The sequence below is a fragment of the Marmota marmota genome, unplaced genomic scaffold (genome assembly GCF_001458135.2).
Source record: "Marmota marmota marmota unplaced genomic scaffold, marMar, whole genome shotgun sequence".
In the NCBI taxonomy this organism is placed as follows: Eukaryota; Metazoa; Chordata; class Mammalia; order Rodentia; family Sciuridae; genus Marmota; species Marmota marmota.
This window is the reverse complement of record NW_026000242.1, coordinates 17,246,171-17,273,084: the sequence shown is the minus strand read 5'-3', so window position 1 is coordinate 17,273,084 and position 26,914 is coordinate 17,246,171. Positions and strand designations below refer to the sequence as shown.

At 34.5% G+C, this 26,914-nt stretch overlaps 2 protein-coding genes across 2 annotated transcripts in view; one reads left to right on the top strand and one right to left on the bottom strand.

The window, feature by feature from the left end:
• Kbtbd3 (kelch repeat and BTB domain containing 3) overlaps positions 1 to 1,269 on the bottom strand; it is a 31,798-nt gene extending 30,529 nt beyond the window's left edge. The window contains exon 1 of the mRNA XM_015489927.2: positions 1,090 to 1,269. The gene's annotated coding sequence lies outside the window, so the exon portion shown is untranslated. The remainder of the gene's footprint in view (positions 1 to 1,089) is intronic.
• Positions 1,270 to 1,395: 126 nt separating this feature from the next.
• Aasdhppt (aminoadipate-semialdehyde dehydrogenase-phosphopantetheinyl transferase) lies at positions 1,396 to 24,235 on the top strand. Its single transcript, XM_015489926.2, has 6 exons — positions 1,396 to 1,681; positions 3,279 to 3,504; positions 16,168 to 16,289; positions 17,038 to 17,199; positions 20,315 to 20,386; positions 22,311 to 24,235. The coding sequence occupies exons 1-6, from the start codon at positions 1,499 to 1,501 to the stop codon at positions 22,473 to 22,475; spliced, it is 930 nt and encodes a 309-aa protein (XP_015345412.1). The 5' UTR covers positions 1,396 to 1,498; the 3' UTR covers positions 22,476 to 24,235.
• Positions 24,236 to 26,914: the final 2,679 nt, after the last annotated feature.

The window sequence follows — 26,914 nt, the reverse complement described above, 5'->3', positions numbered from 1 at the left end:
GAATAAAATTCTGCTTAAAGAAGTAACAGGCAGGTAACTGTGGTGATCAATACTGCGGGACATAGATGATATTTCCTGGCAGCCATAGGAAGAAGCGAATAGGCTGAATCCATTGTATAGCACTTAATCTACCATCAAGCGGGGTATTTACATTCATCTGCAGATACAACTTTTCCCTCTACCAAAATCCACAAGAACTTTGATCAGGTGGGCTTTTTCTGTGTTACCAACAGCTTAAAGTCTTGGCGTATGCCTGTAATCTCAGTGACTGGGGAGGCTGAAGCAGGAGGATGGCAATTCACAGCCAGACTGGGTAATTTATCAAGACTTTGTCACAAAATAAAAATTTTAAATGACTGGAGACGTAGTTTAGTGGTAGAGCGTCCTTGCGTTCAATCCCCAGTACTGACCGAAAAAAAGTCATAAACAGTCTACATGGAAACAGACTATATCAATGTGACTCTTTATAAAGCCTGAGGGGAAAAAGTGAGCAAAGGCACAGAGTAAACCTGAAGGACCGTTGAAGTTATTTACTTGATTTCTGTGGCTATTAGAGAGATCAAGGACCTCTGTCAAGATGAAACCACTGATGATTCAACATCGGAATCCCGTTTTCTCCCTTTAATACTAGCTCAGGCGTGGCAACCGCAAAATAGCACCTGGGCGCTAAGCGCCGCAATGAAGGGTCAGCATTAGCCCAGCAGCTAGCTGACAGCCTCGGATTCAGGCGGGGCCCGCGCTCGCGCCAGCGCTGAGGACAGGGTCTTAGCCCGGCTTTCGATGGCAGCTTTCAGGTGGGCGGCTGATAGGGGTAAGGAATGCCTGGGTGAGGGTAGGTTTTCCACTGACAGATGAGGCTGGGGGGCAAGAGGAGGAGGCAACTCAGGGCCACCGCGTTGCACAACTCCAGGGATATCTAGGTAATCCTTCCTAGCCAGAAAACCCTCTCCCTCCCCAAAATACAAAGGGGCGACAGAAGCAGCTGAAGGTAAGGAAAGCCCCTTCTCTGGGGGTCGTACGAGGTAACCCCGACCCCAGGAATGAGGAACTGATATCCCACTCCTCCCTCAGACCCAAGAGCTCACCCACCTGCAACTGCAGTCTCTGAAGTCTCCACCCAAGTCTCCCTGCTTCCAGAGCACTGATTGCGATTGGCTTGCACCGCTGTCTGGTTAGTATTTCCCTACGCGTGAATGGCGTAACTGTAGGGCTCCTGGCCTTGGTCCCTCCCTTCGCTCGCCTGCGGGGTCACGCCTACGTGACGTCACACGGTGCCGCAAAGCGCAGAGGTCGTTGGTGTAACCGCCCCCGACCGCTATCTCCAAGGGGAGACCGCCGAATTTGGGGCGGGGCAGGGAACGCTCTGGGAGAGCTACGTGCGAGTTGACGCCGCACGGCGCCCCGCCTTCTACGCACAGACGCCGAGAAGAAGGGGGTGTGGCCACGCTAGCGTCCGCGCCATCAGGCCCGAGGTGGCGGTGAAACCCGTGTTCAGTGTATGGTTTTCCCAGCCAAACGGTTCTGCTTGGTGCCATCCATGGAGGGCGTGCGTTGGGCCTTTTCCTGTGGCACTTGGCTGCCGAGCCGTGCAGAATGGCTGCTGGCGGTGCGATCGATCCAGCCAGAGGAGAAGGAGCGCATTGGCCAGTTCGTCTTTGCCCGGGACGCTAAGGCAGCCATGGTAGTACAGGTCTTTGGTATTTAAAGCCGAGAAAGCAGATGTTGGGGGAGGTGGGTTGGCTTGGGCTGTGGAGACCATCCTCCCTCCGTAACGTGGATCTTTGAGCTCTAGAACACTTGTGGACCGTCCCGGGTAAGAGTGGTCGGCGCTGCGGGGTCTCGGTCAAGCTCTCGGCCTGGTCTCTCAAGTCTTTGTAACCTCCTGGGAGGCCTCGATCGCAGTAAAAATTAGCTCCTCCCCCAGGCAATTGAAAATAGAGACCCCCACCAAATCATAAAATAAGTGTAGGGAAAACCTACAGAGTAATAGTGGGTTTTTTTTTTTTTTACTGTAGTTAATTGTTATTGTATGTATCTTTTACGTGGTAGCAAATTGTATTTTTTTTTCTTTGCTGGATTCATAGGCCATGCTAATCTGCCTTTTACATAGCCCACCAGTGTCCCAGGGGCATCTTGCACATGCTCAGAAAGTATTGACAATACGACTTAGCTTGCTTGTATCCTTGTGTACCATGGGACTGTAAGAGGCCTAGGCCAGTCGTCCGTTTATCAATGAAACTGAAGTCCAGGGAGGATGCAATCTTGGGGAACAGTATTTGTGATAGATGTATTATGTTTTTTAATTATGTTTGTATTTTTATAGCAAAATATGGCAAATTAGATTTCAAAATAAATTACTGTGTAGCATAGTTTAAGCAACCTTTAATTACCATCACTTCATAGACATTCGTTTCTTGAAAATGTCTCAATATTTAAACACTGAAATATGGGCCAGTTAGTTGATTCTTTTATGAGGGCAAATTGGTGAATATTTTTAATAATTTGTAAGAAACTGGAAACAGTGAATTTGAAAGTCCTGCAGTCAGTGTTGAAATTGATGAAGGAAAAAGTCCTGAAGGAGTTTTAAAAAATATTTTAAACCTTGTCATACTCGTGTGTGTGTATTTTTTTTTTTTCTTAATAAAGGAAGTGTGAGACTGGAACAAGATAGGTTATGCCTTACTAATTTTTGAAGCTGAATGATCAATGCATAGAATCTGGAAATACTTGCATATATGTACGAATGTAGATAGAGGAGGGTTGCTTGGTTTGGAATTTTATAACAGCAAATCTACAATATTCATAATAACCTAACATGTTCAGTAATAGGGGAATGGCCAATACTCTATGGAACCTCAATACTATGAAGTATGCTACATACTGGACTGATACGGATAGACATGAAATAATCCCCAGTACTTAAAAAGTTAGTAAGTTGTAGGATACTGCATAATATGATTTTATATGTGTTTATATAGCAAGAGTTAGCAAAAACATGTAGAAGTACATATATTTAAATACTTAAAGAGAAGTCTGGATTGATACCTGCTGTTAATGTTGCTTGTGGGGTAAGGGAAGAAATTGCTAAGCAAAATGGTATTCTTCTATCTACATAATAATTACTTGATAGCAGTGCATCATATTTTAATATTTATATACTTCCAAAACTTGAAAATTTCAGAAGCCACAAAAATGTATATTTTATGCCTAATGTTTAGAAGACATCAATAATGTTTAGAAGACATCAATACATATCAAATGTTTTATGTACTTAACAGGCTGGTCGTCTGATGATAAGGAAATTAGTTGCAGAGAAATTGAATATCCCTTGGAATCATATCCGTTTGCAAAGAACTGCAAAAGGAAAACCAGTCCTTGCAAAGGACTCATTGAATCCTTACCCTAATTTCAACTTTAACATCTCTCATCAAGGGGACTATGCAGTGCTTGCTGCTGAACCTGAGCTACAAGTTGGAATTGATATAATGAAGACTAGTTTTCCAGGTAATGTTGCATTTTTGTGGTATAGAAGTGAAGTATTTTGATGTCTCAGCTCTTAATTGTTGAGTAATCCAGCAGTCCGGGAAATGTATCAGATATTTAAGTTTAGGAAAAAATGGATCTAATACGCGAAGAGAGAGTATATACATGAAAAGGATGTATTTCCTTTTATGTTAACAAACTTCTACTAAAAGAATACATTCTCCATTACTGGGGATCCATGTAATACTTTGCTTAGAAGCAAAGTGAAATTATTTCTTTTTGAATTATACATCAACTGTTTCACCTAAGCATTTTCCAGAGTTCATCAGTAAAATTGTTAGTTTATTTAAAAGAATAGTCTCAGTGGTAAAATATTGTAGTTCTTAGGTGGAGATGACATATTTGTGTTATATATAAATACAATTCTTTGTTTAGCACATTTATATAAGTAAAAATGATGAGTAGGCCCTATTGAAATATTTGTTTCTTGTATATTGCCCTAGAAAGTTGTTATCAGTAGCTTCAGGAGCTGCTGAGTAAACTGGGGTTGAGTAAACTCAGGCACTTTTTTTTTTTTTTAAAGTTTTTCTTCTTTTTTGGGGGGGTACTGGGGATTGAATCCAGAGGCACTTAAATACTGAGCCCCATACTAGCTTTTTTATTAGAGACAGGGTTTCACTGAGTTGCTTAGGGCCTTGCTAAATTGCTGAGGCTGACTTTGAACTCATGATCCTCCTGACAGCCTCTTGAGCAGCTGGGATTAAGGCATGCTCAGCCTCAGGCACTTTTAATATGTACTGTGTGCAAGTTCTCAGCTACTACTCTATAATCATTAGCATCATTGATATTAAGTGAGTAGTTACTATGTGAGGCAGCATTTCACTAAGTTCTTTACATATATTCTTTGAATTCTCTCAACTGTCCTATGATAAACATTCCATTATTTTCATTAGAAGATAATAGGTTAAGAAGAAAACTACTGATAGGAGAACTCACAACTTCCTAAATTCATATTTGTACAACTGCCTAATCTACGTACTATCTCCACCTTAGGATATTTGTTTATGTGGTTCTCTTGATCTAGAAGGCTTATGTTAACCTTATTCCTCACCCCCATTTCTACATAGGTTACTCTTATTTACTGGTTAGATTTAACCTTACCTTTAAGGAAACGTTTATGAACTTTCACTCTCAAATAGGTTCTTTTGTTATAGGCAGTCATAAAATATGTTTTCTTTGTCCTATTATAATTATTCATCAGGATGATAGAGTTTCTTTCCTTTGGTGCTTTTAAGTTACATGAGAGCCAAAACCTTATTAACTACAACAGAGTTTGATCACTATCATATCTTCTTAATACCTTGCCTAGTACATAATAGTGCTCAATAAATATTTGTGATATGAATAAATAAGCACTGTGGTGCTATAATTTCGGCTTCAGAGTATGGTTGTGAATTTCATCTCACTTTTGCTTTGATTATCTTTATCTTGGAATTGCCCAACAGGACTCTCTCCTGCTTATAAATCTCAGGTGGCTCTGCTAGTGATTATGAAACAGGATCTTGACATAGATTCCATGATGAAACATAAGGTATAAACCTTCTCAAATTGGTAGTTACATTTTGTATGAATGTGGACATGTCTGTTTTTCTCAATGTCTTAGTTTGATTTCTGTTGCTCTGACAGAATACCTGAGACCAGGTGGTTTATTAAAAAAGAGGTTTATTTTGACTCATGGTTCTAAAGCTTGGGAAACCCAAGAATAAGAGAAGCCACTGGCAAGGGCCTTGTGCTTGTGCAATTTGAATTAGTGGTGGAAAGTGGAAGGGTGCATGTGAAAAGAAGAAAACAGAAGCACCCTTACTTCAAAACATCCTGCTCTTGACATAACCAATCCAGTCCCACAAGGGCAAAAATCCACTTCCATAGTTCTGAGGTATTCAGAGGCATAGAAAGTTCATTATTAAGGGACCACTGCTGTAGAGGATTCAGAGTAATAATGGGGATAAGACCATATGTTTTTATACCTTTGAACTGTCCTTACATGAGTTTTTCTTAAAATCAGAAATTAGTGGAGAGGCCATTAATCTTTAGAATGCGATTTGCAAAACTACACAGTGGTGATTGGCCCAGCAAGATGATATATCTGCCAGGAAATGATGCCTATGAGGAACAGATTTTATTACTAATTGACTTGATATGCAGGATTGGCTTATGGTCAATACTGGGTAAATAAAGAATTACTAATTCAAGCTTTTAATAGATGATTGGAAGATAGTTGAACAGAAATTGGAGATTCAGTTTCCAATTAATGTTTCATTTGACCTTTCGTTCCCTTGTAGCTTTTTTGGTTGATTTTGACTAATAACAATATGTTGACCTATTCCTTAAGATTATTATTCATTATTATTTTTATTATTTATTATTTTATTTGTTTTTCTTAAGATTATTTCATTGTCAAAAAGCTGCTATGTCCAGAGACACAAAGGGAAAGAGAGAGTTTCCAGTTGTCACTAATGTTATTACTATGTTACTAGTTTCTGAAGTAGAAATGGATTCAGCATGATTTCTTAAAGAGGGACGGAAGTAGATAGGGGTTTGCTTCAGTGGAGATTCATTTCAATTGCTCTATTTATCAGAATGAGGGAATTGATCAAGAGATGTTCCTAAGAGTCTTGATAAGTGATGAAAGAAAAACTTAGGATAGCAACAAGGGAAGTACTGTACTTTGTACTGGACATTGTTACTAGACTGTCAACTATCAAGAAGAGACAGTCAGCTTTTGGCAGGGGAAGCTTATTAGTATATTGAAAGCTCCAGTTCTGTTAACACTCTTCTGTGTCTGAAGGTAAGCCTCCTAAAGGAATTTAGGAGTCTTTTTCCTTATCCCAGTAAACATTTCTGCTATGTGTGGCTCTTTCCCATCCATCTCCTGATTCTGCCATTGCTGCCCTGGTAGAGCTGGAGAGGATATAATGACAGATCTAGGAAATTCTGAGTTTAGGTATGCACACTATTAAGGAGGTTACTGTAACCAACTTTATTCTCTCCTTAATGAAGAAGGTAGCAAGGCAGCTTGATAACAAAAGTAACTAGTACTCACTGAACACTCAGTAAATATCCAATCAGTAAATAAATGTCCAGAGATGATGGTTTGTAGGAGATCGGGCACCCTAGCATATATAGTTGCCAGTGAGGTACATTTTTTCTTAATACTTTTTTTTAGTTGTAGATGGATATAATACCTTTATTTATTTATCTTTATGTGGTGCTGTGGATTGAACTCAGTGCCTCACACATGCTAGGTGAGTGCTCTACCACTGAGCCACAACCCCAGCCCCTCAGTACATTTTTAACTCTGAGAAGAATGATATCTTCCTTGTCAGGTTTTTCCTTTGTTTTGTAACTTAACCCTACCATTAAAGGTATTAGTAATTTAAGTTTAAGTAAGTAGACTTTTATGATTTGTGCAGTTTTATTACCATATTTACAAAGTAAGGCAAGATTACAGTATAAAATTTATTATTTAAGTTTGTAAAACAAACTAGAATTATTTTCCCTGTGTTCATGTTTTTGTTTTTTAATAAAATTTGCAGATTATTAGTTGACTGGACAAAATAACAAAAATATTTTGGGATACGGTACTAATTTTAACTTCAGTAATTTGAAATGATGGTCCTGTGGGAGGATAGGGATATAGCTCAGTTGGTAGAGTGTTTGCCTCACATGCACAAGGCCCAGGGTTCAATCCCCTGAGCCAAAAAAAAAAAAGTGAAGTTGAGGTGATGGTCCTATGGAATTATGTCTAGAGCAGCTGTTAAATAATAAGTATAAATTTAATTGCAGCAGGAATAATTAAGAATTGGTATTATATGATAACTGGGAAGGTGATAGAGCCTATATCTTGTCTCTTTCTATGATACCCTGTCCACTGCTCTATTTAAATAATTTCCTAATTGGTTTCTCCCTTTTCACTTTCATCCTCACCCAGTCACTACAGTCTTGCTGTGGAATAAAACAGACGTTTGAAATACGTTCTTCAATTTTCTTAAAATTCTTTGAAGTTGGTCCTCATTGCATATAGGATAAAATCCAAGCTCTTTAACATGACTCTCTTTTCTTGTTTTCATCTGGCTCTTCATTTGCAGACCTTTCTATAGTTTTTATCTGCTCTTTTTGATGACAATTTTCTGACCACACCTGTCTCTTTTTTTTACTTTCAATGTTGTAAATTTTTTCCTATTTTGGGGTCATTGCAAAAGAACTGGTCCCTCTGCCTGTGTTCTCCCTACTCTTTTCTTGACACTTGAGATTTGAGGAATGAGAAGTAGCCAGTATTTCTCCTCAGAAAGGACTTTCTTGACACTTCATCTTTTTTCCTTTGTAGGCCTTTTTCATTTATAATTATGACAATTATTTTATTATTATCTTGCTCATTAGATGACTTCAGAAATTGTGCTTATTTTGTCATTTTCACTACAGTATGCTTAGTGCCTGGCATGGCATAGTGTCTAGCACATAGTACCCATTCAAAATACCAAATATATTTATTAAATGTACAAATGGTTGAAAAGACTTTAGGGTCCCTCTCTCCTTAATTTCTCTGAAAATATTCCTGATGTTATTTGGAAATAAAAGGGGGGGGGGTATATAATCAAAATGAAAGACTGTTCATGCTGTTAGATTCTTGTTAGAATACAAACTACTCTTATTGGTAAGTTATGATAAAAATGGTTCTTCCTTTGAGACTTCTTCCTTACCAGTCTGTTTAGCTGTTTCCTTTGTCCATTTGTATTCCTCTCAGATTCAGTTTTCAACTTTGCTGCTACTATAACATATTCCATTATCATTTTTTTTTCTAGGATGATGTACAGTCTTCCAAACTTGCATTTTGCAGGATATGTTTAGTTAAAACACTTTTTTTTTTTTTAAAGGTTAGACTTAGGATTTGTAAAGAGTCACATTCTCTTCGTATTCTGAATTCCTTATTGGAAAACCAAGTTTCTACTTGCATGTTTTGCCCACCCTAGGTTACGGGGGTGAATCTTTTCTACTGTTCATAGGAATTGTGTGTGGAACTAGTATTTACTGAGTATGATATTTTGTTAAATGCCTTATATGTATTATTTCTTTACCTTAAGTCCAGGGCATAATACTGTTGTTATTATTTTATAAAAAAGATTCAGACAATTATTTCATTATTATCTTGCTCATTAGATGACTTCAGAAATCGTGCTTGTTTTGTCATTTTTAGTACAGTATACTTAGTGCCTGGCATAGTGTCTAGTACATAGCACACATTCAGAATATCAAATCTACAGATTTAACATTAAATAATATTAAAGTTTACAGGGCTGGGAGTGTGGCTCAGAGGTAGACTTAGGTGACTTAGCTAAAAAGTAGAAGTCCATATGTTCAACCTGCGTTCTATAGTACATGACCTCTCAATCTGAGATTTTACTGATACCTATTTAAGGATTTGCAAATATGAAATTATGAAAAATTCTGTGAAACTGAATTTAAATAAATATAAAGTTCTTGCAAAAAATCTAATGTCTAACAATACGAGAAATACAATGATAAGGGACCTTGCCTTACCATTTTTTACAAATCTTATAGTAGGCCTTGTAAACAAAAGAGTAGGGTATTAGCAAAATAATAGACAACTAGGAGAGTTAAGGAAAAGAGCCTGTTATATATGCATAATATTTTAATTTAGTGGATAAAGGATTATTAAATGATGCTGGTAAAATTGGTTAAGCCATCCAAATATAATACTGTGTACACAAATTTTGGAGGAATTAAAGATTAAATGTTTAAAAAGTTACAATTTTAGGACAAAATAAAGTAATGAAGAGTAAGAATGAGGTACTAATAAGATTTGCAAACTATGGAGAAAATACCTGGTACAATGGAGGATGTTGGTAAAGAATAGTCATATATATATGGAAGAAATAAAAATTGGTACAGCTTTTTTGGAAAAATATTAGTTAAAAATGCAAGGCTGGAGTTGTGGCTCAGAGGTAGAGCGCCTGCCTAGCATGCGTGAGGCCCTGGGTTTGATCCTCAGCAACACATAAAATAAAATAAAGATAATTGTGTCCATCTATCACTAAAAAATAAATATTAAAAAAAATACATAAGCCTTTTGATTTAGTATTTGTTTCTGATATTCTATCCAAAAATAGAAGAATACATCGGGCTATATCCATAATGATATTTGTATATGAGAATAATATCTGAAGGCTATTAATAGAAATTGGTTAAGCAAATCGTGCGACATGAATTTAACAGACTATTATGTAAAATAATGAATTAGGCTATTATGTTGATGCACACTTGTAACCCCAGTTACTCAGGAAACTGAGGTAGGAGAATTACAAGTAAGTTTGAGGCTGGCCTCAGCAACTTAGCAAGACCCTATATGACGTAAGTAAGACGCTGTCTGAAAATAAAAAATAAAAGGGGCTGATGATATAGCTAAGTGGTAAAGAGCCCCTGAGTTAAGTTTCCAGTGTGTGTGGGGCGTCTATTAATCTGAAGGGAATTATAATATGCATTGTTAATTTACAAAATCTTATCACCAAAAAAATATAGTAATATCCTATTTCTTAAAAACACATGCCCTAAAATAATTTTTTTAAACTCAGAAAGTTAGAAGAAGAAATTTCAGAGACCAAAGTACTTTAAAAGAAATGTCTTTTTGTCTCCCATAAAAGCTCCATGAACTTTTTTTTTTAATTTTAGAAGAAAATCAGTCTTCATTACTAAATTCAAGCAAAAACTACAACCTTTCCTCTGCAAAATCTTTTATCTTCCAATAAGAAGTTATTGGTGAAAATAGAATCTGTTTAGATATGACAGACCTTGGAAACATTTCCAGAATTAAAAGGAAATGAATTAGGAAATAAAGAGGCTTAAACACAGAGATTTCAGCATATAAAAATGCATATTTTTGAAGAAGATAACAGATTAAATGGATAAGAAATGAAAATGAAATATTTTTTATTGAAAACTGGAAAAAATTTGAGATTAGGTGAAGTTTCAGATCAAAGAATAAAAAGTTCTGGAGATAAGTGGTGTTAATTATTCCACAGCATTGTCAAAGCACTAAATGCTACTGAACTATATACTTAAAAAACGGGCAGAATTATGTATATTTTACACCTCCCCCTCCGAAAAAAAGAATAGTATCAGGATTAAGTTGTGGGGGCAGGGGTTGGAATAGCCCTACCAGCCTCCAAACAATAAACTAATAGTCTCAGATTTCTCTTCTATAATAGTAATAGGACCATATAATTATATTTATAAGATTGTTGGTATATCAAAATCAGGTAAGATGTGTATTGAAAATGCAGCTTCCTTGAAAGTGCCCTAGATCTACCTAGCCAGAATTTTAGAGTACAAGTAAGAACGATTTTTCCAGTTGATTGTTAGCATAATGTTGGGAAACATCATCGTATTGGATGTAATTTACAAAGCCATCAAAAAGAAAAATTGTAGTTCATCTGCTTGTATTGATGGCTCAGATGATCAGGAAGCCATTAAATAGATGCCTGCCTCACACACTTTACAACAAAATTAATTAAAGTTATGTTCTAATAACAATTATAAGAACACAGAAGAATTGTATATTTGATCACACTTCTGAAAAAAGGATGACGTTTTAGCTTAGAAGAATAAGAAAAAAAACCACAAGTCAACTGATGTGATTTCATATTAAATCACACTTTACAAACCTAGGGATCTATTTGTGGCAAATATAACAAAGGTTGATATTAATATTTAATATGCTTTTAAGTTTTGATGAGAAAATCAAATAAGTCTTATTTGGTGAATGCACGAAGGACTTGATAAAACAGTTGACAAAAGGGAATATGTTTGTGTGTGCACACATTTATATACATTTAGCAATAACAGCTACCACAAGAACCTTAAAAACTTAACTTTATTAAGTACTTGGTATTTCCAGGTAGTTTATATGTTTATTCTTTAATCTATTCAACTCTTTGTCCCTAGACATAATAAATAAATATGAGAAAGAAATGATGGAAAATATTTGAACATTTGACTCCAGAGAGATAACAGTTAAACTCATAAGACTGTTTACTTAATCCTTGAAATTGTATACATGTATATACTGGTTTCCTAGAGCTACCTAGCACAGTACCACAAACTCAGTGATTTAAAACAATAAGAAATTATTAACAATTCTGAAAGGCTTTAGATCAGTCAGGTTGTCAACAGAGCCATGCTCCCTCTATAGGTTCCAGGAAAGAATCCTTCCTTGTCTCTTCCTAGTTTTTAGTGCTTCATTCATTTTCTGCCTCCACCTTCAAGTAGCCTTCTTCCTTCTCTTCTTTGTATAATCAGTTTGTCTTCCTTTAAGGTAACCTGTCATTGGATTCAGGTCTCATCTTAGTCAGGTATGACCTCATCTTGATTTGATTACATTTGCGGAAATTTTTTGCAAATCTAGTCACATTCTGTAGTTTTGAGTGGATGTAAGTTTTGGAAATGCTTGTCAACCCAGTAAAGTTCATCCTGTGCGTATTCCACCCCAAGTTTATATCCGTTCTACATACAAAATCAATTCACCCCCTCCCAGCATCCCTTAGGTTTAACTCAAACCCATATTAGCTCTACATCCAAAATCTCATCTAACGTATCAACTCAAAAAGTTGAAGATTTCATAATCTGAATCATACAAATTAGATATGATCCATCATGGGTCAAAATTCATCTCCATCTGTGAACCTGTGAAACTAGAAAACAAGTCATCTAAAATACAATGGTGGGAGAAGCATAAGAAAAAGTTTCCATTTCAAAATGGAGAAGTTGAGAAAAGGGGGATGGATCATGGTTTGCAAGCAAGTTTGAAATTCAGGAGGGAAAATAAATTCCATTATGTTTCAAGAACTGAAAATAACAGCTGCTTACTTTGTATGTAGGCTCCTAGGTGGTCCCACCTGCTTTTCCTGGGCCTTCTTCCTTGCTTATGAAAGACCTTTGTTGAAGGATAATATTCCCAGCCTCATGGTTCTAGCTTTGTTGGCCTGTTTCTTGCCAACCGGTATATATTAATATATATACATTCAAATAAATACACAGAAGAGCAACTGAAGTTTGCTACTTAGTGTTAGTCTCAAGTCAAGGATATCATATTGCAGTGTCTCAAGTCAAGGATATCATATTGCAGTCTAGTCTTTTTTCTGCTGTACTTTACATATTGAGAACTTAAAAATCCTTTGTCAATAACATACAAGAGGCTTTTTGTATAGAATTTATGAAAGTATAATCACATTTTTTGTTTTTGGTTTTGTATCTCAATAAACTTGATAGGTGAGCTAGTAAGTGAAGCATTAGTGTATACATATTAGAATACTTGACACTTCTCATAGAAGCAAGACTATATGTAATCATATTTTTAAATTTTTTTTTTAGTTGTAGATGGACAATACCTTTATTTTATTTATTTTTATGTGGTGCTGAGAATCGAACCCAGTGCCGCCTCATATGTGCTAAACAAGCGCTCTACCACTGAACCACAATCCCAGTCCTATGTAATCATACTTTAAAAAATGAAACTCATTAGAATTTCTCGTATGTAGTCTCTATAACAAAATTTTGCTATAAGCAAACCCACAAGTGGATATCACTCATCTTGCTGGTCTGTTTAAGAAGAATGGTGAGCCTTAACTGAGGTGCTGTTTATACATACATATTGATGAGTTAATTTTTGAGAAAATGATGTAGGGGAGATTCGAGATTCTGGTACTATCAGGAATTTTTGTCATAGGCTTGCAATAGTAGCCAAGGGTATTGACTGAATGATTTGTTGTAGGTTATTACTATGTTTAAAATAAACTTTTTAGAGCTGGGTATGGTGGTGTATGCCTGTATCCTGGTGGCTCTGGAGACTGAGGCAGGAGGATCATGAGTTCAAAGCCAGCCTTAGCAAAAGTGAGGGTCTAAGCAACTCAGCAAAACCCTGTGTCTAAATAAAATACAAAATAGGGCTGGGGATGTGGCTCAGTGTTTGAACACCCCTGAGTTCAATCCCTGGGACACCCCCCACGAAAAAAAGAAAACAAAAAAGACTTTTAGTTGCTTAATGTTGCAGAACATTTTAGTTAATATCTAGTACTGTCTGCTTAATAATAAGGTCTAAGATGGAAGATCAAGGTTTTCTAAACATAACTGGTAGTAGTACCTCTATGGTTTCCACTTTCTTACATATGTATGTCCTTTCTGAATTCTTAAATGTTGAATAGGATGATTAAGTAGAAAATTGTAATAGCCATGAATGTGTAATAGTATTATTAGGACGATTTGTCAGCTTTTGTCCAATAATTTTGCTAATAGATTAAGGGACAAATTTACTTTTCTAGTGGTATTTCCTAATGGTTGTTTTTATTCCAATTTCTTAAGTAAGCTATGGGATTAACAGACTTCACCAATTACATATTTCCCCCGTAATACCACAGTGTGGCGCTGTTGTGCTTTGGCTGAATATTCACAAAATGACCTTTTCCTGTTGCTGTCAAATTTCTTGTGGATTAGATAAGATGCTCTCAAAAGTATATGAAAATGCAGTCGTTGGTTACTTTTTTAGCCTTAAGTAATGAGTTCTGTGATTGCTTCCTAGTGATTGTGCTAGATTGCCTTTTATGTTAATCGTTTTTTATAAGCATACATATTTAAATTTTTCCTTCATTGCCTTATCACATTTAGTTAGAAATCAGTTTCTTAGAGGTTATAAAATGAAAACTTGGAGAAACCAACAAACAAAATGACACTATAGATGACAATGGACACATCTTTTTTAAATTATGGAGTTTTGGATTGTATTATATTAAAATTATAGTTTTATATTAAAACTACTGTATTATAATATTATATTAAAACTATAGTTCCACTCAAAATACACAAATGTTGTTTTCCAAATTCAAGTTAAGCTATTTCTCCTATTGTTATTACTTATACTAGAAACCATTTAAAGGAAACAATTTATCATTTATGTGCTCCCAGTATTTAAAAATCAGATTTACTTCAGTTATTTTGAAGGCTTGCTTTCTTTTCTTTAAGGTAGTCTTTAGTATGTTATTTGTTGATCCAGCATGTGCCAGTGATGTGGCCCTGATCAATACAGTTTTTATTGAGGAGCTTCTAGTTGTTTCCATAAGGTGTTGAAAAGTAATCATCAGACTATAAGAATGATCCAGGGCCCTAAAAGGGTAGAATCCCTTGTGATAGAACTTTTAAACTCACAGTTTAATATTTCAGTGCTTGAAAAAGAACAAGAATCTTTGTCTTATCTAAGTACTACTTATCATTTTAGGATAATCAGAAACACTTCCTGGCTAAATGAGCAAATTATTTTGACTCTTTAATTGAGAACAGTGTGGGAATTAGAGTTTTGTGAGAGAACTGGCTTTTAATATTTTTCTGCCTTGAGTTAACTATGGGAAAGGTATGATTACTCATCATGTTATTATCAGCATCTAGAACTCATATGTTTTCAGTGAATAATAATAATGAATTTAATTGTTGGATTCTCAAAGGATGCATTAGTGATATATATGCCAGGAATGCATTAATAGGGGGAGTCAACATCTTTTTTCCAGACATAATTCTTTCCATAAGAGATGCTCATGGAGAATATAGTAGCAGCTATCACTTAAAGAGTTGTAGTTAACAGGAATAGAAATGTCACATTTTGGAGACATTTCTGTTTTGACAGAATTTGTGGAGGGACTTCCTTCAAAAAGTTTTTACCTTAGCCCGTAGTTGTAGGAAGCAAGCCCTTTGAGTTGTGTTCTTTAATTATCACTGATTTTTAGAATGCTGTGGAGTATATTGTCTTTGGAATGTGGGCGCTAAAGATATGTTTCAGATTTTAATATGAACTTATTTTACCATTATATCTATAAAAGAAAAGAAAATCTGCTGGGTATGGTGGTACACACCTCCCCAACAGCTCAGGAGGCTGAGGCAGGGGGATTGCTAGTTCAAAGTCAGCATTAACAATTTAGCGAGGTCCTCAGCAACTTAGTGAGACCCTGTCTCCCAATAAAAAATAAAAAGGGCTGGGGATATGACTCAGAGGTCAAGCACCCCTGGGTTCAATCCCCAGTACCAAAAAGACAAGAAAATCTGTTTTTATTTGAAGAAGTCATATTAGAAAACATTTTGAGAACACAGTTATTTTGAAGGAAATAAGAGTGTATTAATTTTCTAGTCACAGTAATGACTTAAAAGAACAATGTTTAGTTTTTTTTTTTTTTTCTGATTTACAGCAAATTACAAGAAAATAATTGATTCCTTTTTTTCTCCTGTTTAGCTAGATGCTAAAAATCTGAGTTTTTGGAACATCTTTTGGTACAGCCATGTAGTTTTTATTCTTAATTATTTAATAATTTCCAATTTCACTGATTCCTGCTTAACTGTGCCTCAGTTTCTAGGCTATGCTCTGCTTGACATGGCATGTTATTCTCTTAATTCCCAGCTCAATTTGATTGACTGGTACTTAGTTTAAGATTACTGTGACTGGATGGGTTGCCTTGTAGTGTTCTTTTTCTATGCTGACTTTAACAGATTTTAGCTGCTCTACTGAGCAGCTTTTTTTTTTTTTTTTTTAATAGAACAGCTAATTTTTTAATTCTGTATTTTCTTACTTCACAGGTCGAGGTTCAATTCCAGAGTTCTTTCATATTATGAAAAGAAAGTTTACCAACAAAGAATGGGAAACAATCAGAAGCTTTAAGGATGAATGGACTCAGCTGGATATGTTTTATAGGAATTGGGTATAAATTTTTTCTAACTTTGAAAAGAGAAATCTGTAATGATTCTATTATCACTAAAAATGGGAGTAAAAGTCCTTTGGAAGTAAATGTGTGATTGCTTGAGAACTTTGGATTTTAACACATATAGTATTACATGATGATTTATGTTGAGAAAATTTAACACTAATTTAGAAGGTACTTTTAAAACAAAAATTCATTGTATTCCATTACCATTTAAAATGTTTTCTGGGCCGGGGATGTGGCTCAAGCAATAGCGCGCTCGCCTGGCATGCTTGCGGCCCAGGTTCGATCCTTAGCACCACATACAAAAAAACAAAAGATGTTGTGTCCGCCGAAAAATAAAAAAATAAATATTAAAATTCTTTCTCTCTCTCAAAAAAAAATAAAATGTTTTCTGTCTTGAAGAAATTCATATGCATGACTATTGTTTAACAAATCCATAATATTTACTACATGCTGGAAGATACCATTTCAAGCTCTTAATAAGTTAATTCTTGTAACAAACCAGTGAAAGTGTTGTTGTCACAGTTCACGCAAGAGAGAATGGATGCAGAGTTTAAGTGATTTAGCTTAAGTTTATAGGCATGATTTATTTCTATGCTACTAGAAAGGAAAATTTTCTTAAAAATCGCATACAATAACATGGTACAGAAGTAGAAATTCATATGGTACTGGTCCTGTACATTTTATGGAAAGTTTTATATTCTGAATACTCATTTTAAGAAATGGATGCCTGTCTGTATCTTAGGCGCTGAAGGAAAGCTTCATAAAAGCTATTGGTGTTGGACTGGGATTTGAATTGCAGCGGCTTGAATTTGATATATCTCCATTAAACTTGGATATAGGCGAAGTTTATAAAGAAACACGTTTGTTCCTGGATGGAGAGGAAGAAAAAGAATGGGCATTTGAGGTAAGAAATTTAGATACAGAGGTTAGTTCCCCAGGGTTTGGTGATGAATGGATAAGATAGGAGGTGTTTTTGAATTTTCTCAAGAGAATTTGATAGGTGTTGTATGGAGTGGTAACATCAGATTGATGTATGTGGTGGTTAAGGAAGGGAGGTATCAAAGATGATGTGAGCAGTGCTTTGACTTCAGAGGACTACCTATTGAGATACAGAATGTTATAAAAAACAAATTAAATGTTAAGTTTGAGATGCCACTGAGACATCCAAGTGAAAATGTCAAGTGGGCAAATAGAATGAAGGGCTGGGACCAGAAAAAAAACAAACAAACAAACAATAATCATTAATATATGGGTATTTGAAGCCATGGGATTTGAAGTTGAAGTTATGACATTGCCTAAGTAGTAGCTATAAATTGAATCTAGGAAGAGAAACTCAAGTTGAAGCAATGAGATTATCTAAGTTAGAAAAGAGAAAAACCTGGGACAGAACTCTGAGAATACTAATATTTAAAAGTGGAATGTGGCATAGACTAGGAAAAAATGGCCAAAATAATAGGATATAAAATAAAAGTAGTATCAGAATTCCAAGGGCAAAAGTATTTTGAGAAAGAGATCTATATCAAAAACTGCTTCAGTAGATAGGGATTCTGTCAGTTAAAGAGTAAATTTTACTTTGGATCCTGTATTTTAAAAGATAATACACTTTTGCTTTGTCTACCTTCTTTAGTCATCACAGCTAAATCACAACCTGGTATTCCTTGAATGTCCCCTCCCCTTTTCTTTTCTGATTGCTAATACCAATTCCATGACTCCCCCGACCTTAATGCCTTCTTTAACAAAATTAAGTCTTCTTTAAGACTATATGTTTTATATTTGTTTACCTATAATATACCACATTTTACCTCATAATCTGTAGCTATGTAATTGTTTTAATTTCTTAATGCTCTCCGAAGGCAGGTCACTTATTCAAATATATTGAATCTTCATACCTGGAAAAATCAAACATTCTACAGGAAAATGAACAACAAAATGTTTGAAATGATGAGGTTATATTCTTTTGCAAAGGAAGGACTTATCAAGTAGAAATGTGTCAGAATTTATCGATACGTTTTTCAACCTTTTACCTTTGGGAATAAAGGTAAAATGAGAATGTTTTAAGTTGTAGCTAATTTTTTTTTTTTTTTAACTTTGTAAGAGAACGCACATGAAGAAAATGACCTATCATTTTACTGAAGCAGATTCATCTTTTAAACCAATGTTAAACTATTTCCTGAAAAGATTTCTTTTCTTTTGGTGGAAATTTTAGGGGGATTTTGGTGTTCACAGTAAATTTAGTAAATTTGAGATATAGAATCCTATATCTATATAAAGATATAAAAAGATATAGAATGATATATATATATATAGATATATCAAAAAAAATGACAAGAGAATTCTTGAAATTTAGAAAGTCTTAAAAATTAAACTTAAGTCTTATGTTCTACAGCATTGAATGTACTGGCTAGGGTAGCTTGCTGCTTTAAATTTTTTTTTTTCTTTTTTCATCTTAATTTATTAAAGGCACATTTATTAAAGGCACTTTCTCAACCAGAAAGGATTTCATATAAATTTCCTAACCTCATAGAGATTTCATTCTAATATTTATTGTATATAAATAGCTAACATTATTAGAACTCCACATGTAACAATGAGGTACATGACAGTTTGATAACTGGGGCATCAGTTATAATACAGCTGTTCTACTTTTGATATGTCATATTTTATATTTATATTGCACTGATAAGGTCTGAGTAGACAGAGTGAAGCCTCATTTTGAAATTAATCTCACTGAATTTTGGCTTGTAACAACTTATATAGATAAAATGAGCAGGGTATCTTGGTATTTTAGCTGATAGGTGGAATAAGAACTGGTTATTGCCCACAGTTATCTATGGTACTTGCCTTACATACAGGAAGTACAGTTGCTGACCGGAGTGTTTTTCCGAAGTAATTCTAGCCAAAACATTTCTATATATTATAATGTGCTATTACTGATATATAGAGTAATTTTTTTATAATACTTAAGTAAATATTGTGAGCTTAAAATTTCTTAGTTTAATGGAAAATATTTTTCCTTGGGGTCATGATAGAATGATATTTTCTGTTAGTATCTCATACTGTTAGAAATAATACATCAATTAGTAACAGTCTTTAGTGCCCAACTTTCATACATATATGTTAAGCATGATGTTTATTTATTAAAATATTCCATCTGTATAAGAACTGTGTCATTTGCTAAATTTCTGAAAATTAATCTTAGGTATTTTTAAATCTATACATTCAAATTAGTTTTTTTGTAAAGAAAAAGCAGGCTTTGTAGCCTGCATATTTTTTGATGTTTGATTTACTGAATCTTCTCGTTCTTAGTCTTATTTATTTTTCCTCTTTAATTATATCGTCTTAATTTCATTCTTCTTGAATTTTTATTTTTTGCTAATTTGGATTTTTTAAGGTGTGAAAATATGAAGGAGGATGAAAGGTGAAAGGTCTCCAAGTATTACTTCTGATGATAGTTTCCTATTTCTTAAATCTTACCTATAAATTTCCACATTGGTTTTCCATAGGCTGTATTATATAAGTAACTAACTGCTTACAAACCAACATTGCAACTTGATTTCTTTTTTTATTATTATTATTTTTTTTTTTTTAAATTGGTGGTTATAGATGGATAGAATGCCTGTATTATGTTTGTTTATTTTTATGCGGTGCTAAGGATTGAACACAGTGCCTCACACATGGTAGGCAAGCACTTTGCCAATGAGCTACAGCCCCAACCCATACTAAAGGGCAGATAACTAGTGTGTACTTGATCTAAATCTAATTAAGAAACATAAAACCAAAAATTTGCAACATTCTTTTAAAGTGGAAAGCCATGGGGTTTGTATTTAAAATGTTATTATTATAAAAGACAAAGGCTAAGAAGACATGGTCTCATTTGCCTATAAGTTCGTTCCTAGAGGAATACATGTGTGTTTGTGTATCTATGTATATAAAAAGAATGGGATACATAAAATGTAAACAAAACGATATCTAGATTTACATATGTTATAATCCGTGTCTCTTTCCCTTTTATTTTTCAGGAAAGCAAAATAGATGAACACCATTTTGTTGCAGTAGCTCTTAGGAAACCCAATGGATCTAGACACGAGGATGTAAGATTTTTTTTTTTTTCTTCAAAGTATGAATTAATGTTTAATCTGTCCTCCCATCTTTTTAATGGAAATAGTTAATATGCCTTACATCAGGTTTGAGATTATGTGTAAGTCTGTGTCACAGAAACTTTTTGAAAGCGTATGTTACCTGCTTCTTCATTTTCAAATATATTTAAATATTATGGGAAAAAATGTTGGTAGTATTATCATAGCATTCATATTTTTGTAGAAATTCACTATAATCATTATCTTGGTCATATAAATAGAAATTTATTTCCTTATGAATTGGGGCCGTGTTGAATAAAAAGGGTACTGAATTGAAGGTTGGTAAGTAATAGGATTATCTTGCAATTGAACCTCCTCCACTTTTAAAGTAATACCCTAAATTATTCCAAAGTTTCAGTGTCAAACATGTGAGACATATATTTCTGAGGCTGTTACCTAGTAAGTGAGAGAGGGAAAAAATTAGGATTAAAAACTGCAGCTTAGTTGTGGTTCTGCCAAAGTAATTTGTTTAAGATAATGTTATAATCAAAGCTATATGCACTCCATTATTTTTAATGAATCTGGGTAAGAAAATGTAGAACAATCAATTTTCTGTGTAGCTTCTCTTCTAGAAAAATAACTCAGAACACACACCATGCCTTTGATAGATTAATCAAAGTGTTAAAATTCTACATAGATTTTTTTTAAGGATAGCATGTTAAAATTAATACCTGTTATTGACCTAGGCTACCTGTCCTAATGATCTCAAGTCTCAGCTTCATAACTCCCTGTGGGTATCGTGTTTTTATAGAGCCTTATCGTTTTTATAATATCTACATATTCAGTACTACTTTTCCCTGGTTAGAGCCTATCCAGCAATGGCATAATGGAAAGTCTAGGTTCTACACAAGTCTACTATTTTAACCTGTGTGGTAAGCTTGGGAAAATTGTTTGATCTTTAGGAGCCTCAATTTCCCTATCTATAAAGTTGAAAATCAAAACCATATTACAGCACAGCTATACATAATTATACTATACTTTACAAAACCCAAATGCTATTTATACAGATTAAGTAGCCCTTATCTGAAAGGCTTGAGATCAGAAGTGTTTGGGATTTTTTTTAAATTTTGGAATATTTACTTAGACATATTAAAATACTAAATAATAATAAATAATGATTCATTTGTTTCATATACACCTCATAGCCTATAGGTAATTTTATATAGATATAGATAATATTTTTAATGTACCTCTAATTGCTGTGACCTGTCACATGAGAGTCAGATATGAAATTTTCCATTTGTGGTATCATAACGGCACTCAGTTTTAGATTTTGTAGCATGTTGGCTTTTTAAAAATTTTTTGAATTAAGAATAAAAATGCTCAACCTGTACTAGAATGTATAGAACATGAAAGATCTATATTGGGTTGTGTCCTGAACAAAGTCTGTATTGCAGAATAGTAATTTCCTAAAGTAACATTACATCTGTATACTTAGTAACAGTTTTATCAGATCCCAGATCCTTACTCTAGAGTAGTAGCTTTCAAAAGTTTGCCTTGGGCCTAACTCTGCTTGTTAAAATTGCAGATTTTGAGATTCTTTTAAATTCCTGTCTACTGAATGAGTCTTTCTGGATGCGGGGCTCAAGAAATTTTAAACAACCAGGTTATCATTAAATACAAAAAAGTTTTCTCTTTTTTAAATTGGGTACATTTTCAGTACTAATACAAGGAGTAAAAATATTCTAAAAATTTTACAGTCATACTGTAATCTACTGAAGATATAATTTGGTCTTATTTTTATAATTATAAAGTTGTTCATATGATTACTATACAGTAATAATTACAGTAGGTAATCTAATTATTTTAAAATATTAATATTTAAAATATTAAATATTAAAAACATTAAATATTTTAAAATCTAATTTTTTCCTTTTAGGTTTCATCCCAAGATGATTCTATACCAACCCAGAGGCAGTTTACTATTCTTACTTTTAATGATTTAATATCATCTGCTGTTCCCATGACACCTGAAGATCCTTCATTTTGGGACTGTTTTTGCTTCACAGAAGAAATTCCAATTCGAAATGGTACAAAGTCATGATATGATTCCCTACGTAATAAAGGGAAATGAAAATTGTAATCTTCCATATTCTCAGAAAAAAAAAAATCAATGCCTGATCAAGTTTTATTTCACAAAAACTTTTTTTTTTTTTTTTTTTAACTGAAAACTTTTACTATTCAAAAAGCAGACTTCTGGTACAATATGTTTACCTCTTCCTGTCTGAAATTGCATTGAATTGATAGAAAAAGGCTGGAAGAATTTACATGTTCATTGTGGAATAAAGGAAACATTAGGATCCCATCTTTCATAGATAAGCTACTCTTTAAACTCTGAGTTCTCTTTCCAGACTTTTCTTGGCCATTGAATCCATGTTAACTTTTTTTTAAAATGGGAACACACTGTTTTGTAAGTTTTTTAAACTGTTTACAATACCTCTGTTACATAAACTTTTAGTGGTTCTAAAGTACTCTCTTCTATGACTAATATCAGTTAAGATGCTTTTGACTAGAGGTAACATTGTCCAAATGGCTTAAGTAACCAAGGATATTTATTATATAACATATAATAAATGTCAGAGGTTTCATTAAGAATTTTTTTTTTTTGCCCTCAATTTATTGATTTTGCCTTAAGCTCATCTCATTCCCCAGCATAATGCTATAACTTCTAGTTTTATATCTTCCTAAAATTGCATCTGCAAGGCAGGAAAGACCATTTTTCCTGTAACATTTATTTTATGGTGCGGAATATTTCTCCTAATAGCCTCCAAATTATTTCCTCTCATTTTCCATCAACTCAGATTTGGTCATAGAGAAAGCTAGCATCTGACATTTTTTGCCTCTGTTAGAAGTAGATTCTGTTGGGAAAGAAAAAGCTACAGGAGGTTTGGGATTATGGCATTGAGGTGAAGCCCCACTGTCTGGCGTAAGAAATATGTGCCATAATGTACTTATTTTCTTTTGTGTTAGGCATTTTGATTGTCTACATTATGTTACTGTAAGTGGTGCAGTGAATGCCCTAGTATATTTTGAGGCACATGCTTAATTATGTCTTTTAAGAAAGTTTTTAGAACTGGAGTGTCTGACTGAAAGGGCTTAAATATTTTTAGAGCTTTGGTAAGTATTAGCATATTGTTCTTCAGAAAAGCTATCCAGTTTACACTTCCATTTAGTAGTGTATGTGTGACCATGCCTATCTGTATACTCCCTGGTCAACTGTAGGTATTATCTTTTATCTCCCCCTCCCCCGCATTTACTCTTTGTCAGTATACCTGAAGAATGTTGTGTCATTTTTTAAAATTTGTATTTCTTTCATTACAAATGATGTTGATAAACATTACTGGTTATTTGTATTCCTTTTTTTAATGATCCTCTTGTTCATTGTCTTCAATCTGTTTTTATTTTAGTTAATAGGACTTAATTTAAAATGTGAACATAATATATTAAAATGCCAAGACCATCATATTGATGACAGAATCTATTATATGGTTGTAGTGCATGTCTTGGGAAGTTAGTCTTATTGTTAAATATCAAATAATTTCATTGTTTCTATTACTAACATTGAAAGTGGTATGTAAACTGTATAAAAATAGGTACTTTTGTTAATTAAAAATCTTGGAATGTTTTATAATATTTTTTATTTTATTAAGCATGCTCATTTATTCCAAGCATAATAAGTAATGTGTTTAAAAAAGATCAAGTAGCATTTATAATACAGAAAGTATTGTTATCCCTAGCATGAGTGTAATGGTGATATGAAAAACCATTTGTCTTGTCATTATGATAATAAAATAATTAATACTCGTTATGGAGTTTTTATGAGCCTGACAGTGCTAGATTATCTGTTTTTCTCCAGATTTGATTTTCCTATTATTTTTTAAATCAAAGTTGTACATGTACATAGTTTGAAAAATCAAATCTGTAAGTTTTTTCCTAAAGTACTACAACTTCTGACTTTTTTTGTGACTTACAACTATATCTCCAGATAATATGCTTATATTACTTTTACTTGATTTTTCAGTTTTAGGGCATTGTTTCTTGGCTTCCTAATACAACCCTTCTCTCTCCTCAACATTATGCATTCTCTGCTTATCCCCCTTTCTGTTCTCAACATATTATATTCCAGAGTTTCCTTTTTGACTATGGTTACACTTAGAATATATTTACATTTATTTAGGTTATGTAACCTGATTACTAAGTGATAATATACTACATTACTATATTTTCATTTCCTTGAATTAACAATTGGCTTTGCTTGGCTTTCAACCAGCTAAATGAATAACTTCTGTATTATATTCAGACCTAATAACATTCTTTCAGGTCCATTCATTTTGTAAAATCACTCCTGAAGCAGTCTGCAGTGTCCAGTCTGGACTGTCTGCCTTCTATGGCTGGTGTACAGCTGTCTTCTAAAATCTTCTCTACTGTCAACTTGGGAATTATTTCTTCTGTTTTGGATTCTGTTTCCTATTTCCTAGATCTTGTATCTTAGATGTCCTCCCCCTCTGGCTAGGGTGTATCTTCAAGTAGCTTCCTAAGAACAGATGGGACATGGGAGATATATATTTTTTAAGGTTGGGAGGAAGGGCAGTCCACTTCTGCAAAGTGGTGTAGAGGTTGGGGAAACTCAAGATCTATCTTTCTTTTTCTTTTTTTTTTTTTTTTTTTTTTGGTGTGTGGTATTGAGGGATAAAACCCAGAGGTGCTTTACCACTGAGCTACATTTTTAGCCACTTCCCCGCTGTCCCCCTTCCAGTCCCTTTTTTTTTTTCTTTTTGAAATAGGATCTAAGTTGAAGAGACTGACCTTGAACTTGGGATCCTTCTGCCTCACGCTAATTTGCGGGGATTATAGGTGTATGCCACCATGCCCAGCTTCTACCTAAACTTGAGAACCAAATAGATTTAGACATACACGTATGAACTTATATCTCTGATCACAGATATTTCCAATTATTAAAGACTTAAAGAGAACATGAAGAATGCTAATGATGAACTTCATCTTTAGGAGGAAAATAATGCCATCATAGTATGTGTGAATTTGGGATTGGCTAAGGTCTTTGGATAAAATTCTGGTTTATCAGATAATGTCAAATGACTTCCTTAAGTGTCTTGTCCTAGTTAATTATATTAAATAGTTGTCTTCCACACGAACTGTTTCATACTTAGGTTGTTTAATCATCTTATGGGATTGGTTCATTTTGCTGATGGGAAAACTAAAGTGAGCAATTTAGTAAAGATCATGTTGTCCTTTGCATAGTGGAGCACTTTTTTTTTTTTTTTAACTAGGGTTGCACAGCCACTGAACCATTTTCCCAGTCATTTTTTGTTTTTTATTTTGAGAGAGGGCCTCAGTAAATTGTTAAGTGCTGAGGCTGGCTTTGAACTTGCAATCTTTCTGCCTCAGTCTCCCAAGTCACTGAAGAGATGCGCACACCACCACTCCAGGTTCAATCACTATATTAACCTTAGGGGTGCTGGAAATTATTTAACAACCAGCAATAGTGGAACAGTGATAGTGGAATCTGGGGACCTCTGTAGCTTTTGCCACAAAAACAGTGAAATATATACCCTTAGGAGACACAAGACAGCAAGTGAGTACCTGATTTATCTAAATCTGTTGAAAGAAATTTTGGAGTTAAAGCAATACAGATAGTAAGGAGAATGCAAACTTGGCTACATTTTAAGTAAAAATGGCTTAAGAGAATTTTTTTTCCCTAAAAGTTAAGTCACCATTCTTTGCTTTTAGAATCATTTGTTCAATGGAAAAACTTAAAAGGAACCATCATTAGAAGGAAAAAGCTACCTAAGTAGTAGCATCTGATGCTTGGCCTAATACACTCCTTAAAGATCATCTTCAGGACTGTCCCTGTGCTATGTGTATGATCACTCCTGCTGGCCTAGAAGCCCTCAGCAGTAGAAGAATAGGAGCCTACAACTTTTGGTGGTCCTGAAAATACCCTGTTTTCTATCGATACTGAGTGTATTTTAAAGCCCTTTCTATGCTTTTGTAGTATTGCATGAGCAGGAAGCCTACTTAACTGGTGGTTCTTTTCCCCTTTAAGTCTATAGAGATTTTCACCTTGCTTGGTACCCAAGAAGGCTGATGTCCAGTGTCCTGTATTAACCAGGCTCCCTTTTCCATGATTGGGTTCTGCAAATGGAAGGGACCATTAGAGGAAGGGTGGTAAGGGAAAGAGGTCAGGAGGATGATTCTTTTGCCTTCTCCCTTCTATTTTAGCTGTTTTCCTTAGCAAAACCGCTTCTGACATAGCCCTCTTTCTTCCACATACAGGTTTCACAAGTTCTGAAGCCACTTCTCCTTGCCCTTTCATTTTAGGAGTAGAAACATCTTGTTCCTGTTTAGCCCAGACTGCTTCCCTATCTCTTGTAGGTCTCTTTTTTTCTTGCCTACTCTTTCTTCAATCATTCCTTCTGGGTGTACTGTTTCCCACCCAATCTCTCAGCAACATCACATTTGCCT